This window comes from Lissotriton vulgaris, chromosome 2_1 (assembly GCF_964263255.1).
Source record: "Lissotriton vulgaris chromosome 2_1, aLisVul1.2, whole genome shotgun sequence".
NCBI lineage: Eukaryota > Metazoa > Chordata > Amphibia > Caudata > Salamandridae > Lissotriton > Lissotriton vulgaris.
The window spans coordinates 710,596,983-710,615,511 of record NC_141687.1 but is presented as its reverse complement, the minus strand read 5'-3'; the positions used below and the strand labels follow the sequence as shown (position 1 = coordinate 710,615,511).

At 41.9% G+C, this 18,529-nt stretch overlaps 1 protein-coding gene across 5 annotated transcripts in view; it reads right to left on the bottom strand.

Annotated features, from left to right (window-relative positions):
• SBF2 (SET binding factor 2) overlaps nucleotides 1-18,529 on the bottom strand; it is a 2,158,806-nt gene that overhangs the window by 1,279,369 nt on the left and 860,908 nt on the right. For all 5 annotated transcript variants that reach the window (XM_086955965.1, XM_086955960.1, XM_086955962.1 and 2 more), the window contains exons 7-8: nucleotides 17,990-18,122; nucleotides 1,923-2,031 (exon numbers count right to left, since the gene is read on the bottom strand). In XM_086955965.1, coding sequence (XP_086812091.1) covers nucleotides 1,923-2,031; nucleotides 17,990-18,122 — 242 coding nt within the window. The remainder of the gene's footprint in view (nucleotides 1-1,922; nucleotides 2,032-17,989; nucleotides 18,123-18,529) is intronic.

Below are 18,529 nucleotides of genomic sequence, written 5' to 3'. Positions count from 1 at the left end.
ATCTGTTGAGGATGCTAAATTGCAGGCCTCTGGTTCTTCTAAAGTCTGGTTTAAGGGTGACCCTAAGTGTGATCGAGGTTGGATTATGGTCCCCGTACACGGTGGGTTTAAACTCAGCTTTTGCAAAAAAATCTTCTAATGGGACCGATATAAAAACATAGTCTATTATTGATGCGCATTCACGGCCTCTACAGGTAGGTATTGGGTGACTGTCATTTTGATTTACGCCCACAATGTCCATCACGTTCAATAAGTTGTGATTCATCAAGTAGTCTAGTAATTCAGCCGCCCTTTTGCACATATGTGCCAGGGGTTGGTGGACGGCAACCAAATTGTTTGCCTCGGCGATCTTAACATTAAAGTCACCACCCAAGCAGATTCCAGCTAAATTGTAGTTCTCCGTTGAACTTTGTAAGTCCAAGCCAAAAAAATAAGATTTGCAAAGTTCACAATAGGTACAGTTAAAAAATTATTATAAAAATTGATAAAAACAAATGGGGGCACCCCGCGTGTATATCAGGGCTTGAAAGTTGGCACTATTTGTGGTAATGGTTTTGACGCTACCACCCAAAGAAATGTTCACCCAAATGTAAAGGCCACCTGAAGGACGCCCATGTTTGGGGACGGATGCGGTGACATTAAAGCATTCAAATCCTACTAGATATAGCTCCCTTGTTGCTCATGTCTTTTGAAACATTAAAATATCATGTTTATTTACCATTTCGATGTTTACTTTAGAGGCCAGGGCGGCAATATTCCAGCTTAGCACCTGCAGGTTTGGGCCATGTGGCTCCGAGCTGTCGTTTTCCAGGTGGATCGGCATAGGTATAAAGGGAGGAGATTTAGTTGGTGTTAATATAGTCATCAATCAGTCTAAACTATCTAAACCAGAGAGGGCAGAAAACCTGTTGTGTGTCAAATATGGCGAGATAGCAGGTGTATTTTGCCCAAACTTTGGTTTATAAAAAAAGGCAAGAGGCAGTGACCAAATATGAGTGGGTGAAGAGTGGTTATGCTCTTTTGACATCAATATAGATCCTAAAAGTGCCGGTCGGTGGAAATTGATAACAACACATCCGAGGGTACAACCCAGTCAACCCTACGCACCATTATGATGTCATTGCGGTTAGACACCCTGACCCCTTTGTGTTTAGCCAGCCAGTCAGTGCTCTTGTTACCTAATTGGTCCTAGGACTCAAACTAGTTCATCCCTATAGGGGGGACCCCTGCAAGAACCAGGACATAAAGACGGGCCGTCGGTGGTAAACTTAACAGATATTTACTTGCCTCAAGAGGCCCACACCCATTATTCTTAGTAGCAGGGGTCATACTCTGGGGGTTGTAAGCTAAAGGGGCACTAGTTGTAGGGGCTGTGAGGGAAGCATGATCGATTGGTTGGCTAGGTGGGTATAATCTGGTCGGGTTGCTTGGTTTTGGAGGGATTACCTGGTTGAAAGGAGGTTTGGAGAAGATACATTCTTTGACTTACGACAAGTGTTGCAGGAATCGGTTAAAGGGGGCTGCACTAGGGTTAAAGTTTGCTGTTGCATACTAGAAGTAGTTACACTCTGGGTCTGTGATTTATGGGTTCCTACCGGTGGGGTAGCGTCTCGGGTGCATTCTTATGAGAGCTTAGCTTATTAGTTAATATTAAATGTCCTATCGAATTACACTTTTCCACATTTTCCCAGCTTGGTAAACTGAATAAAAAGGCATACATATATAAATGCATACAATAATTGTTGTGATTCTTGCAAGTTGCCATACAGAATGCCTCATATTAAAAAAGGTTAAGTGACAGGTATACCACCAGTGTACATTTTAAGTCTGTTACATGTAAGGATATTGTTTTGAAAACTAAATTCCCAAAAAAGTTATGCCATCACTACTAATAAAGCTACTGTAATTTGGCAACTTCTTACCAATTCTTGAATCTCAGTGGAAAACATGGAATGCACGCCAATGATGAAAGAAGTCGGAGAACTCAAAACTTCCAACAATTGTGCAGGGAGAATTGGAATGTAAGGGTAGCTGGGAAAAGAATAAAAACAATGAATGTTGCTTACACTGCTTTAAATTATCATTGTGCCTTTCTATCACATGACTAAGGAAATAGTACTTACCCTTCCTAATTCCTTCCGAATATAACCTGACATGAATGACTCCCTTAACTGAGAGAACTACAGAAGTAGTGGAAACAGATTCAAAAGTAAAGATCATCCTAAACATGAATAAACCACATGCACATCATTGTCAAACTCAAAAATGGTCTCATAGTTTAAGCCAAAGTTCTGGAAAACACCTCAACTTCAAAATGTATAGTAAAAAAGATAAAACTAGAGGTCAAAACAATCTGATTAGAGAAGCAAAGCAAGAAATGACTTATTCTCACAAAGTACTCAGGTCCCAAGTAGGGCTTCCCATGATCTGAAAAGGTGGTAGGCATCCAGCCATATACTAACAAGTCCTTCTCAGGGACTTCCTCCATGCCACATACTCTGCAATGACGATACCCTTTTCTCTGAACATTTTTCTCGTAATGCTAATTTGACCTCTTTTGCACCTACATGTCCAGTTCATGGATAGGATAGAAACAAAACTGCTGCAAGCTCAATCAAGAGTTTTTTGTATGACAGCACTCAGATTTGATTGGTAACATGCAATCCCTTTATTTCTGTCTCTCAGAGAATCACAGTTGTCAGTGCATTTGTGGAGTCTAGACTGGACTTCTGTGATGAAATCTATCTAGGTTTGCCCCAAGGGAGACCACCTAACTACACAAGATTCAAAACTCTACAGTGAGACTTATTTTTCATCTTCCCAAGATTGATAGTGTCTCCTGTATCGTAAATAGTTACATTGACTCCATGTCTACAGACGGCTTTAAATTAAAGCAGCATGCACGGCTTACAAGGTATACAATAAAAACAGACCCTCTTTCCTGCGCATAAAATAAGTTAGGTATGTATCCTTTCAAATTCTACGGTCTCACTCTGAAGCCATCTTCACTAGTTAAAGAAACTAAAAGCAAGAAAAATGTTGACTAGTCTTCAGAGTGGGACCATATGATTAATGGAATAGTATTTCTTTGTCCATACCATCTAAAACAATCTTGCTCAAATTTAGGAAATCTATAAAAACCGAACCTGGGCATAAATATTATAACAAACAGTGGTTCTGTCGGGTATAGCTATTTCTTTGTAATTGAAAACAATCATATTAACAATAAATCAAATGATGGTGCAAAATAACTGACAAAATTCAACATTCATTTATAATGACAATAAATGAATGATTTAGCTATATTTAGAGTTCTTCAAAAATAATTGCTACTGGCAGGGTCGAAAAGTCGACGGTTGTTATAAGTCCAATCCTCAATAGGCCTCATTGCTTTAAAACCGAATATAGGTCAATTCCTGAGCTTGAGACACTTGGATTATACTTTGAAATTGGAAACTTTTTTTCATATTTTCAACTTGTAAATATCTCTTTATTAGCTTACAGTATCACATACATGTTAAATACACAGATTATGTCACATCTTCACTTTATTAACCTCGTCACTGTAAATAATGGTCACTTGCGCCGTTGCATTGATTGAATTATTAGACAGCCTTTCCTCATGGAAATTACTGTATTAAATTTTTTTAAAAATTCATAAACTCTAAATATAGCTAAATCATTCATTTCTTGTTACTATAAATGAATGTTGAATTTTGTCTGTTATTTTGCGCCTTCATTTGATTTATTGTTTATATGATTTTTTTCAATTACAAAGAAATAGCTATACCCGACAGAACCACTGTTTGTTATAAAACAGAATTAGGGAAAGGCTAAAACATGACCATTCTTGCCATAATGTGTTTCCATCTGGTCTACTTATTCTTGTCTCATCACGGTTTATAACTTAATTTTGTTCTCTGTGATAGCGCCAAGAGAGTCTAGTAGCAGGAAACCACAACTTTATAAATGTCATAAATAAAATAGAATAAATAAAAAGCAGGACATGTTTTTTTTTCTAAATCACTTCTTGATAGCTTTACATCACATAATTACAGATCACACATGAATTCACCTCAATGAGACAATATTTTGACATCATATATCACTGCGTAACAAGAATCCATAAATTACCAGTGTACCTCCCTCATTAACTCTTAAGGAAGAACATACATACGAAACTGACGATGTGTAAATAACAAGAAGATAAAAGATAGGTTTATTAAGTCTATTGGACACCTTCCAGGTTTAAATAGTTTTAACTAGAGAAAGACCATCTGGACTAACATCTATATCTTTAGGAAGGCAGAACCTCATCACAGGAACTATAACGTAAACTTATAAGTGCGCATGCCAGTTTGGCCGGACGTCTTAGGCCAGCCCAACAGACATGCGCACTTAGGTTTCACCAACCCACATGTATTTTACAGCTGGGTGAAGAACCGGCACAGACTCCCTGTGCCTGAGTGAGCACAGACCAGCCTGCTCAGGTCAATCCCAGTGTTTCTTTCATGCCTGGTATAGCATAAGAACAGCGTAGGGATTGGGTGGGGAGTCTGTTCTGTGTGCTGAGTCGCAGAGGAGCACCGAGGCAGCTGGTAAAGGAGCACTGAGGCGGCCCACAGAGGAGCACCAAGGCAGCTGGCTAAGGAGCATCGAAGCAGCCAGCAGAGGAGCACCGAGGCAGCCTGGCAGAGGAGTACTGGGGCAGGTGGCAGAGTTAGGTAAGTCTTTTTAATTTTTATTATTCACCCTGTACCTCCACTTTCTATGGAAGCAGCTGCCACTGGATTAACACCCACACCAGCTTTCCCACTTGGATTTCTGGAGAATATGTCACTTTTCACCGGTGCTTCATCATTGTCTGGGCTGATAATGATGGTAAAAATCATCTCTGTGGACGCTTTCAAAATGTCACTCCCAGACAGCATAGAATCTAGAATCCATAGAATTTGGTTGCCCTAAAAAGGTCAGCAATCATTCCCACCTTAGCTTCTAATTGGAACCAGGAGAGAAAGAAGAGGAGAGAGAGAGAGAGCGGGCAAGAAGAGGAGAGAGCGAGAAGATGAGAGACAGAGTGAGAGAGAGTCGAGAGGGGAGAGGAGAGATGGGAGACGAGAGAGGGGAGGGGAGAGGAGAGGAGAGGATAGAGCAGGAGAGAAGGGAGAGGGAAGAAGGGAGAGGGGAGAGTGAGAGCTTGAAAATTATAGGAAATAATAGGCTCAAAGAGGTTTCTCACAAAAAGGAGGGCAGATACAAGCAGATAGATATAGGTGAATTTGGGATCTAACAAAGACTTTTATTCAGGTGTTTGAGCCAGCATTGTTTTAGCCAGGAAAGATGTTAAGAAAACCTCTGAATACTGGCTGTCAGAACTGGTGCAATAGTAAGTTTGCGCAATCTGACAACTATGGCAATAGTGAGGTTGCACAATCTGAGAACCTACCTATTGCAATCCCATTAAGAGCCTAAGAATTTCTCCACAGGGTTGGATTTCTGAACTGTAGTGAGTACATATATAGTAGGCACTGACAATATAAGTATAGTGATTATTTGAAAGTAATTTGTGTAGTTTCCAGGAGACATGCGAAAAATGTGTTTTATGATTTACATAACTTTGTTCATTAGGCAGTACTGATTTTAGATACATTTAAGGTTTGTTGGAAGCCTGATTAATTGTGAATGCAAAGTTGTTTGCTTTTGGCCTTGTATATGGCAACTCAGTAACAAATTTGGAATGTCTTGCAACTGAGTTGGTCGGAATGGAGAAGGCATTTCTTCCATTTGCTTTGATCCTATTACAAGTCTTGTGCCATTCAACCATTGGGAGCCTTCTCTTAGAGACAGCCTTTCTGACTAGAGAAATTGTGTTAGTTGGCTCTAAGATTGCAGGTTTGAGATCTTGTAAAACACAGAACGACTGTTAATAACCAGGAGGTCAGATCTCTTGTGATCTGCTATGATATGTTTGGATGGAAAGAAAAAGATCTGGGATGTTTTAAGTTTGAACAGGATCTTGCATGGCTACGTTGGCAAAAAAAGTGATCCGGTCATATGATTAGAAGAATGACACATGGTGAAGGAAGGACGCAAAGGCAGAGAATGTGTGTGTGACCAGTGTGGTCAGTAGGAGCATGAATAAGCTTGTGGATGCCAGAGTATTTAATGTCATGAGGCTACACAGGAAATAGAGGGGCTGTGAATCTATAAGATCCTTGCCAGTGGGTGGCGTGGCCAGGCAAGATGCCAGAAGGTGGCGTGGCCAGGCAAGACGTCACGCTAGATGCGTTTCGCCTAAGTTCCACATCACCTAACATTATCCTGCAGCATCCAGTGTATAAAGGCTATCCTGATGCTACTGAACAAAGAGAGGAGACAATCGCAGGGGTACTGAGTCCACTCCAGCAGTTCGAAAACCTGGATCTCTAATGTTGCTCCTGCCAAGTTTGCAGCTTTCTTTCACATCTTCAAGAATGCATCACAACTGTGAGGAGTTGGCCAGGCAGGACTGGTGCTGATCTTGCTGCTTATGGGGGCGTGAGATAGGTTGAGGGGGAGGATCCCCAAACACAGATTTATGGATCCCACCTCACCTTTCTCCAAAACTGGGGAGAAGAAAGAGTGATGTCTCAACATCTGACCGAGGACGCAGGACTTAAGAAACCAGAAGCTGAAAACAAAAGGAGCACTGCTGGCACAGCAAACGGAGCACTAGGCTGGGGAGGCTTTCATCAACGTTTACCTCAATGGCCTGCCTAACCTCTATTGGCTGCTGCTCACTGCCCATACGCCACCAGATGGCAATTAAGATGGCTGGCGGGGCAGACAAGAACATTGAATGGCATGGCATAAACGCCAGAAAGAATGGGAGACACAATAGACAGGTGAGGCATGTGAGAGGGTTTAGGGGAGAGCAGTGAACCCCTGTGAAATATCTATTAGCCCTCATCTCACCTGAGCTTAGAAGAATGGTTTAGTTCTGAAGAGGCACCTGGAAGCCAATCCATGTATTTTGGAGTGCAGAGAGCATACGGAGTCCATCTGGTCACCCCAAAACCTGGTGTACCTCTGTGACCTTTCATGGCAAGAATACTTAACTAGAGAAAGAGACAGAAAGACTGTTGCTTTTAACAGGTGTGCACAGGTCCTTTAACACTGAAGTAAACTAAGGCGGTCCTCTATCTTGACTACACAGCAGCAGTACAGCAACAGCGAAGCACATTTATGGCAGCTAAGTGCATGCTCAGAGCTCTTGATGTGACATATATGCTTGCATTTCCATCAAAACTAAAAAAACTAGATGGCAAGGAGGTTGACTTCTTTTTTGTTTTCTTTGGTTTTTTTTTTTTTTGGTCCTCATTTGCCTTCCCTTTGAAAAGGGCGATACCAACCACCTTGCACGACTTAAAGGCGTGATTTGTTATATTGGTGGCAGAGATGTCCCAAAAATACAGAGGGGCTTTCTTTTAACTCCATCTAGGTATATTCCAACCTGCAGGACCTTTATCGTAACTAGACTGGCCCCGGTCCAAGGAGTTTTAGTGGCATAATCATAGGACCCGGAAAAAAAAACCCGGAATTATCTCCAATTGATTAAGAGGTCCCAGAAGATAGGAAAAAGGAGGTTGACTTCTTAAACGACTCTGCTGCTGCCAGGGAATGGGCCAAACAATGGACCGAGATGCAAGACCAGGTTAAAAGAAGCAGGAAAGTTAAAGGAACAGCAATGGACAATTTATATAACCTTCAAGGGATTTGGTAGAGGTGAACAGACAGGAAATGACAGAATAAGTGTCGGCATGGCAAAACAAGCTGAACGGTAAGAAGAGAGAGTACTTTGACGTAGCCCTATGAGTTGGAGTCAGCAATGAACATTGAGAGGTTGGAATGGACAATGTGAGGCCGTCGACGACTGCATGAAATTAATTTGAAAATCACATTTCGACTTGCACACTGTATTAGAATTACACTTTGGAATGCATTTAAACCTTTGCACAAATAATAAATAATTTTGCATAGAAAAATAACATGTAGGAAAATGTGCCCGCTTTAAACGTGTAAAGAATCCCTTTTAGAATGCATTTTTTTTATTTCAAAGTATTTTATTGAAGATTTATATGTATATATACAGTACAGTAGTAGTGCGTGAGGGTGAATACAAACGCCTTTGGGGTTACATAAGGCATAGTGGCTCGTATGGCTGGAAATGAACTGTGTAAAAAGAATGCATAAGAAAATCATACAGAGGGAAAATGTGCGTGCTTTAAACGTGTAAGAATAATTTGCGTTGAGAAAAAGGTAGTAGGCTATCATTCCCGAAGTGCTTCCGTAACTAGAGCGAAGCCATATTTTCTTTTGACTTTTGCTCACAGCTAAATAGACTTGTATTTAGAATTTTTGCTTAGCGCCAGCATCCTCTTAAAGAATGCGCTGACTTTATGATTATGTTCTATTGGCTCATCACACCCTATTAGACCACTCGCTTTGACAGTGAACTTTGCTGTGGATTCAGAATGAATACACTGTTAGAACGAAGTATAATTTAGACATATTTTATGTATGCTTAATCAGGACATTGTCCAAAGATTTGTTTCATTGCATTTAACTAGCAGTTTGGATTCACAATGGGACATTAGATGCTGCTAATACCGTAGGCAATACGTTTCTCATGAGAACTTTCTTCCATGTTTGCAACATTGAATTTACTATGTACCAGCGTAAATGTTTACTGTGGGAATCGGGAGAAGCAGCAGATGTCGATGCCACCATCAGATGAGCAGTTCCTACTGGCTGAGAAATCAAACACCTACTAGTTTTTGATACATTATTGTGAATTCTTATACTCTTTTTGAGTGTTCCTAGGGAGAGAGACGGTCCTTTCTTAAACTGAATGGTGCCAAGACAGAAATTATGATACTTGGCCATGCTGCCCCCATGAATTTAGATCTCATGTGGCCTAGCTGTCTTGGCTTTTGACTCTTTTTCGAGAGTTGTTCTATGTAGAATCTTCTACTTTGCTCCTCACTTTTGACAGCTACTGCAGACTGGGACTTTACCCTCTTTTTATCCTGATTCTTCTTGATCAATGCTACTGCAAAGATTATTCCTCTATCACTGATACTTTACGAGCTGCAGCTGGTAGCTGCTAGCTGTGGGGAATTCGGCTGGGTTTCCAGAACGACTCTGCATGAAAAGTTCAAGACTATCTATGCACTGAAAATCTTGCTTCAAGGGTTCTTTAATTAGGGTAGGTTAGTCTCTTTCATACTAGTTTAGTGACAAATTTCATTTTTTTGGAACACTCTGATTCATGCTGTTACTAAGCAATCTTTTATCCGACCTTTCTGTAATCTGGACTAACTGGAATAAATATGACAAAACCATACTAATCCTTTTAAGATTAAGGTTTCGGAAACGTCCTCAACTTTTCATCATTGACTGAAAATATAGAACCTGACAGTTGATGATATTTATGACCTGAATTTTTTCCTAGCTCCATTCGCAACACAGTAGCAAAGGTCCATCCGGCCTGTGAAGCGTCATCTGGATTTTGAGGGTCCAAGGTGTACGTTGTGGTGTCTGGTTTAATACACTGTTTTTGCCAATCCTTGTCCACTAACAAAGATCACCCATAGATCACCTGATGATGTAATTTTTAGGCTGGTACATTGTACTATTTTTATGAGTTGGAGCGTAAATGTTACTATTGTTACAGCAGACGAGGGTTAGCTATGTGCTTGGTGGGCAGGGACCATATTGCACCCACACCGCACACAGTTTATTCTCCCCCCCCCCACACACACCATGGCTGAAAGACTACATGAGAGAGCAGCTCAGGCTTGTCCACAGGGCTATTGTTAGGGGTTGCTGCGTTTCGTTCCCTGACACAGCATGATTTTGCATTTGTTTTTGTAATAGTGTTTCAGACAGGCAGGCATTGCCCATGAATCATGTTATCCACAACAGAACACATGATACCCAGCATGACGTTTAGATGAGCTACTCACCCCTGAGTGACGAGGATATATCAACATGCTCCTTAAATGCACCATAAGGTATTGTAACAGTGCGACAAGGTCATCACCATGACAACTTCAAACTATATCATAACATGGAGCAGGAAGAACTCTGGGAATCCTCGGGAAAGGTATAAAATTAAAACTAAACCTTAGGGTACTAATCTGAGTAAAAGATGGAGCAGTCATCTTTATCATACAACCTACTCAGCATATTATTTACTTTGTAAAGTGTGTGATTACTCAAGGGTGTTCTGGCAATAAGTTAAATTGTTTAACTTTGCTTATCAAGTATTTAAAACAAATGGAGTGAAGGAAAATATTAAATGTCTACTTACAAATATTTGGTAAAAAAGTAAGTTTTTAAAAAGCGTGCAAACTTTTAAAACATTCTTTCCGAGCGTATTTTGATCAGCCGGTTGTTTCATGCCTGTGCTGTAATCACAACGAAGGTGTGTCATCCCAGTCTAGATTTCCGATACTTGGGTATGGTGAACAGATAAGCAGAGGCGGAGCTAAGCAACCTAAACGAGAAATGCTTTTTAGGTCTCGCCTTTTCCATTCCGAAGGAATGGAAAATGGAGAGAATTCAAGTGCTCAAAATACTCGTCAAACCAAGGGTTTTTTGGTGCGGTTTTCTTCGAGTTCATGTGGCCACAGGCACGTGCTTTTGGGCCATAAACTTTCACGGCCATCTGTTCCCCAGCTCCAGCACCTCCCCTCTCTCTCCCGGCACACAGCCTTACTTGGATTTCTCCTCCCCCTCCCCAGCCAGCTTCCCCCAGGCCATGTTCCCTCCCCTGCTACCCCATCCTCACTCATCCCTCGCACCCCCTCTTCGCTCATGAGGGAAATCACATAAAGCTGCTATTATTTCCTCTTGTCAGTACATAAGCAGTGAATATAAGCAGATAACATTTTAAACGCTTTCACTTTTAACAATAGCGGCCGTCTCCATACCACCCAGTCCCGCCTTTCAAAGCTTCCATGTTGCTTCCGGACTATAGCGTTTTTTTTTTTTTAGTTTCAGCGCATTACAGTGCGATTTTACTCTTAACAATCGTAGCATTTCCCATCCTGCCCGGTCCCACCCTCCAAACCATCACAGACTCGATCACTTCCTTGCAGTCTGCCTGCTGAAGTTTCACGCCGTGTGCCAAGCGCTTTGTTTTTTTGTAGAACTTGGCCTTCGGCTTCTGGTACCTCATGGCCCTTGTGGGTGTTCCTTTCTGTTAGTGTTACCGATTCTGTGTATATTTGTTCACAAATGTATTTATGTGCATACTGTTTGTGACAGTTTGTGAAAACTTCAGTTTATGTGTCAATGCGTTTTTTGTCGGCAGACGCTGTGAGCATTTTGTGTGCGTGTGTTTTCCACTGTATGGCGGTATTCTGTTTATGGATTTTGTTTGTTTACAGTTCGTGTGTATACTGGAGAGCAGTGTGCTTCAGTTCTAAGTGTCGCTTCTCCCTCTCTTTGTTTGTACTTCAAGTGGCCAGCTGGGAGAGTGCTTGTGGGAGAAGGGAAACAGTTGATACACTAAGATTTCTGTTGCAGAACCACAGACCCCAGCCCAGCCATTGTAGGCACAGTACTATACACCAAAACCCCCGCACAGCAGTGCCCTGTGGATAGAGCTCGTGGGCACCTCGACGGCTACTTGCCTGCGCCTCCTGCTGACCAACGACAATGCATTGCCAAGCAGCACATCTACCTTGCTCTGAGGCTGCAGACCCCAGCTGAGATCCGAGGAAACCTACTTCCTTTCGAACCTAACTAATCCGGCTGCAGCTTCTCTCAGGCTTTTTTTTTTCAGCATGAAGACGAATCAGTTAAACAGTAGTGACACTCCCAAAAGGCCAATGTAAGGAAAGATTAATACAGCTGTGTAAGTGATTAAAATGTAGACATGTACCCATCCTTCCTGAAGCGCAATGTCAGAAATAAATCCAAGCCACCCAATGTGACAGGCTCGAAAACGTGCACCAACGTCCTCCTCGTGCCCCACAGTAAAACAAAGTGCATCGTGTATTTAAATTAAGCATTTTCATCCCCAATGGATGTTCCGTACTCAATATCCCAGCATGCAATGTGATTCTTACTTTCCAGCGAAATCTGTTTACGATACGTCATCACCACCCCAAGCAGTGATAATCGGCATCAATCATAAAGTTTATGTACCAATCAAGTGGCAACTATTTCTACACCAACTCCACCTTGCAAGTAATACTTAGAATTAGAAACAACCAGTTGTGGCTGGCATGATGGGGGTGGAGGTGTGTGGGGAGGGGGTGTGCGTTTGCGGTTTGGAAACGGGATGGTAAATACAATTTAAACAAGCATTTGCAATGCAATAGGTCTCGCATTTTAGAAACTTTGACCTATTGGTATTGTAAATGACAATACCTTCTATTATTGCAGGTTTTTTTAAACACATAAATAAAAGGCATTGTCATTTAGAATGCCAATAGCTCACTCACACTGCACACAGGCCTCACTCAGTGCACACAGCCCTCAGTCACATTGCACACAGTCCACAATCAGTGCATACTGCACACACTCAGTGCACACAGCCCTAACTGACAGTGCACACAGCCCTCACTCACACTGCACACAGGCATTACTCAGTGCAAACAGCCCTCATTCAGTGTACACAGCCCTCACTCAGTGCACACAGCTCTCACTCGCACTGCACACAGGCCTCACTCACACTGCACACAGGCGTTACTCAGTGCAAATAGCCCTCACTCAGTGCACACAGCCCTCACTCACACTGCACACAGGCCTCACTCACACTGCACACAGGCCTCACTCACACTGCACACAGGCCTCACTCAGTGCACACAGCCCTCAATCACACTGCACACAGTCCGCAATCAGTGCATACTGCACACACTCAGTGCACACAGCCCTAACTCACAGCCCTCACTTAGTGCACACAGCTCTCAATCGCACTGCACACAGGCCTCACTCACACAGGCGTTACTCAGTGCAAACAGCCCTCACTCAGTGCACACAGCTCTCACTCGCACTGCACACAGGCCTCACTCACACTGCACACAGGCCTCACTCACACTGCACACAGGCGTTACTCAGTGCAAACAGCCCTCACTCAGTGCACACAGCTCTCACTCACATTGCACACAGGCCTCACTTACACTGCACACAGGCCTCACTCAATGCACACAGCCTTCAATCACACTGCATACAGTCCGCACTCAGTGCATACTGCACACTCTCAGTGCACACAGCCCTAACTCACAGTGCACACAGCCCTCACTCAGTGCACACAGCTTCACTCGCACTGCACACAGGCCTCACTCACAGTGCACACAGCCCTCACTCACAGTGCACTCAACACACTGCGCACACACAGGCACTGCATACACACACCGGCACTGCGCACACACAGGCAACAACAACATCTATCCGCACCACCACAGCATCAATCCATGCAAAAATTCAACAACAACTATTTATAAAATCTTCGTTCAATGTTTCAAACTTTATTACAAATGCCACAACATTTTTTTAAGATTTCACTTCTAATCTTAGATATTCTTCACCAAAAAAAAACACTGAACATAATATTCACAAAAGGTATTTAGGAAAGTTTACAATATTGCCATTATACATTATACATAACTTTTATTTCAATATTAATTAATTAACAAAAAAAAACATTTATATTACTAAGATATATACATCTAAGCCACGTAAATACAAAACATGTGGCATTACAAATGCTATAAGTGTCACATTTGCTAAAGTTAAAATTATTGGCATTGTAAATCACTAAACATAAATATAAAATGTCATTTACAAAAACCAATAGCTCCAACTTTCCTACTGCGAGACCTATTGGCAACGCCAGTGCTTGTTAAACATACCAGAGACATAAGAAGTGTGGTCTGCTGGATAAAAGGGGAGAGGAGTTGGCCTAATGCTAGGGTGGTCGACTTCGAATCTGGGGAACCGGGGTGAGTCTCGGCAAGGACGTTGAACATTCTGAGATTCAGGGCAAATCACTTAAATCTCTCTGTGCCTAACAAAAATGAATGTAAAAACTGATGTATCGTAACTGGTGTTATGTAAAGCGCTCTGATACCCGATATCGGGTCAAGTTCGAGGTATATATAACTCCGGGAAAAAAAGGGTCTGGTGATGCATAGGGTCTTAACTCAGCAGCTTTTCTAACTGGAAGCCAGCGTAACTTATTAAGGTAAGTAGAAACATTTTCAGATTTTCGAATACCAAATATCAGTGTAGCCACCACATTTTGAATTAATTGTAATCTTTGTAAAAGATGGGCGAGAAGACTGACATATAGTAACAGTAAATTATTACTCCACACTTTACTCTGAAGGCATGACAGCTGCGGGCGCAAACCACTTTGTGAGCTAAGTCGAGTGTGAAGAGACAAACCCTAGAATACAGAGGGACACTGGACGCCTTTTTAACAACTGAGGACATTAGGTCAAAGACAATAGACTTGGCATCAGGAAAGACCCCTGGCAGCAATAAATTGCCAACAGAGTTTTGCTTACCCTATGGTGCAACACTAGCCATGAAGCTACACGCCATGTGTATGGCATCCTGTAACGCAGTGAGCAGAAATCTTCAACTAAGGAAGCCCTGATAGTGGTATGTTGCACAGAGCCAATCAAGACCTAGTACATATGGCCTCATATAGACTATACGCACTTCTCAATACATACTGTAAGATATTAGGCAAATTATTAGCCAATAGGATCGCTCCACTTCTTTCTGACCTAGCAAACCCAGATCACCCCAAGTTCATACTGAATAGGAGTAAAGCTGTGAAATTTAGAAGATTGTTTTATGAGATGAAGGTTGCTGGTGGGATACTGGTAATCCTATGGTGGTACTCATAGATATTGAGAAGGCCTTCAGTTTATTGAATTTGGAGTATTTGTTGGCCACACTTCGAGCGATCAGGTGTGGTCTTAAGGTCCTGGCCTCGATAAAGCTGCTGGATGCCACTCCAACAGCCAGGGTGTGATGGGTAATATAATCTCACATCCCTTTAAGATTGAACTTGGCATGCAAAAGGTGTTCAACCTCCTGTCCCTGCTCCTGTTCGCGTTGACACCTTAATTAATTCAATTCCATCATAAAGTTAGGAACTGAACACTCAAGGTTAATGGGTACAGTCATGTCATCTCCCTGTACGCAGACAATACGATTTTGTATCCGAGCGATGTAGTTCAAAAACTGGACTCTGAGCTTCAGGCTCTGTGAGAATTCAGGGCACTCTCTGTACTGAGAATAAGTAGAATGTAGTCCAAGTTGAGATCAGTGGTAGAAGAAGCGGTGGATTTACCTACATTAGCACTCAGATGGGAGGTCAGAAAATGGAAAAGAACTGCCTGGAGGGTAATCTTAACAAGGCCGTGTTCACACCAAGGAGCTAGACACAAGTCTGCAATAAGTCGCCCTTCTGGGATGTTGAAGGTTGGCTATTGGTAAAATGGTGCCGCCCCCGAGTTTCATTTACTATTTCACAGTCATGTCAATAGACATATCAAGTACCTTTTTCATCGAGGCCTAGAAGCTGTTGACAGCTAGTATAGGAGAAAAGATATAAGGTGCTGCTCAAGAAGTTTCAGCTTACAAGACTGCGTGAAATTGAGGAAAGTACTAGATAGATAACAATGAAAATACACCAGGTTGACTACAACTGGGGGTCTTTGCCATGGCTCCAGACAGCATCATTTTAAGTCATTAAAGCAGGTACTCCTTATTCGGCCAACCCACCACATAGTGCAATATTCTGCATCGGACCTACCTGACACCCAAAAGACCGAGAAGAATGTATCAAGGGGATCTAAACATGTACCTGTAATATTCCTCTAATGGGGCAGATCTAATGCACATGTTTTAGCAACGCAATATCTTGAATTTTGGCGAGGGGTCATTCAGTTCATACAGCAGTTCACTGGTTCTAGAATGGATGCCCTTTCAGTGGAGCGTCTCCTGGAGCTCAGCAAGCCTGTCTAAAATCAGTGCCGACTTTGCACTGATTTTAGACAGGGCACACCATGGTAATCTTCAAATGCCCCACTGATCACCAAGTTGAAGGCAGGTTATGCAGGTGAGCAGAGAATAAGAGTGGGTTTTGTCAAGGCAGGAGACTGGAGGGGAGCAGACTGGAAAGGAAACAGTACTGTCTTTTGATGTAAATGTAAAATCATGCAAATGGATGGTCGACAGAAAATGCTCTTTTTGAATTGATGAGTAAATTGCACGGTCTTCATTCTCTTGAACCTGTTCTATGACGCTCGATTCTAGAGGAATGTCTGCATATAGTCACAGGACAGTCTGAACATCCCCTTCGATGTGGGCAGAAGGCAAGGGATGTCCTGGTTGGAAAGTATCCAATGAGGATTTGAGCTGTGAGGTGGATGACGTCATAGATCATACCAGAGCATTTTTCTTAGGGAAAGCCAATGGAGACTCAATTAACCAGGTAATGAAGGACTGCCCTGGGAGGCCTTCACCTTGATGCTGTTATTTGGATTCTGCATTCGCTTGATACAGTTGCTTTCAAGTCTCTACAATAAGCATTTTGTAAGAAACGCACCAAGTTCAACACTTTATCTAACAGTCCTATTTTGCATTGGCCTTTAAAGGCAGCACAATTACAGTTATTAGGAGCATATGTATGAAAAACCTGTACTGCGAGTTCTTAATAGCGATTTTTGACGAATCACTATTAAGGACTTGCAAAATGGAATGTATGTAGGAATCGCAATATTAATTGCGATTACTTAATACTCCTTATTTGTGTATCGCAAATTGCGATTCGCAATTAAGGAATACTTTCCCATTTATTCCTATGGGCAATGAGAAAGCACATGCAATTTCAAGGGTGCAAGGCTGTCAAAAGGACACCCTGTTGCACCCCTGAAATATGTATGTGTGCACATGTAGCACACATACATGTCCTAAGTGCATGTATGTGCGCCACATGGCACTTTGAAAAATGCAAAACAGTTACTTTTTCAAAGAAATCGCAAATTACCACCAACTTGAAGTTGGGGGAAATTTGCGATTTCTTAGGCCAAAATCGCACAACTTGGGTGCTTTCTGCATCGCATTTAAGGAATCTTAATGTGCGATTCCTTAAATGCCATCGCAAAATAGGGAATTGCTAATTTCGAGATTTCTTATTTTGTGATGGCCTTTTGGGATGATAGATCCCAAAAGGCCTTCTACCGTTCGCAAACGGGCCGATTCTGAAAATCAACCCGTTTGCGAACAGGAAAAGGGCTTGATACATATGCGCCTTAATGTGCGTGGGCTTGCAGTGCAGATTTTTCACCTCCATGTATCAAGCTATGACATAAAAAAGGAATCCATGTTCTTGCATGCAATCACAACACTTGTGAAGTTTGAACTGGATGTTTCTCGACAAATTCAGATCATAATATTCTGCTGCTACATTATATTATTTTACAGTCCAATACCTGCTAAGCTATGAATACAGAACATGGTGAACTACAAAGCCCAAAGATCTATCCATACATATTTCTATGAACAGAGCTCAAGATTTTACTGCTCGCACATTAACTTGCACACTACAAGCGTTTACTGCACAAATGTGGGGGGGGAAAAATCTTCAATGGATAAAAATGATACTAACAGAGACTATGCTGCATAATTTGCATTTAGGCCCGACAATGTTAATAGTTTGGTGGCTGTCATTATGATGAAATACGTATGTTACACACAACTGTGAAATATTTCCCATATTTCACGATTCTCAATGAAATACAGGTCTTTATATAGATGGTTCATGGATATATGCAGTTGCCTCCTATTTATCAAAATGTGTTTTATGATGTTGGTTTTCGCTAGACATTCGAGGAACGCGATTGGCAGTGTTTTCATCACACTATGAGAGGTGCTTAAAGACTGATAAAAAAGTCTATGTACTGTAGAAGTTTACCTGTACTTGAGTGGGAACATGATTGCTTCCAAAGCCCTGCAGGCATCACTGAGACGCTGGAAACTTGTTGAGTGAAAGACAACTTTGTTTTCCGTCAGAACAGCACAAAGTAAGCTGAGCACATTTTGGATTCCTAGAGGGAAAAATGGAACGTTTCCACATTTAGAAAAAGGATACAGTTTAATGAACCACACTGTCAACAATAACATCCTATAACAGGAAAACACTGAAAACCTGTTACCACAGCTGAGTCACCCCTTACACTATGGCCAGATTTCCAAAAGATCGCATGCCTCTCGGGGCCTGCTGGAAGGATCCTTTGAAAAAGAGGCTAAATCTTTGTGTCGTCTCTGGGAGTTTCCGCGTGTCAAGGTAGTTTGTTTGTAAATCCTTAAATGATTAGCACATATGTCGTACTATGTTTATTTGGTTTCACATTTATTTACTGGAATACTTACCCTTTAAACATCAAAATTACCTCCTGATGTGAGTGCAACTTTATTTTCCATTGTGGCACATGTGGACGTGCTGCCTGTCATT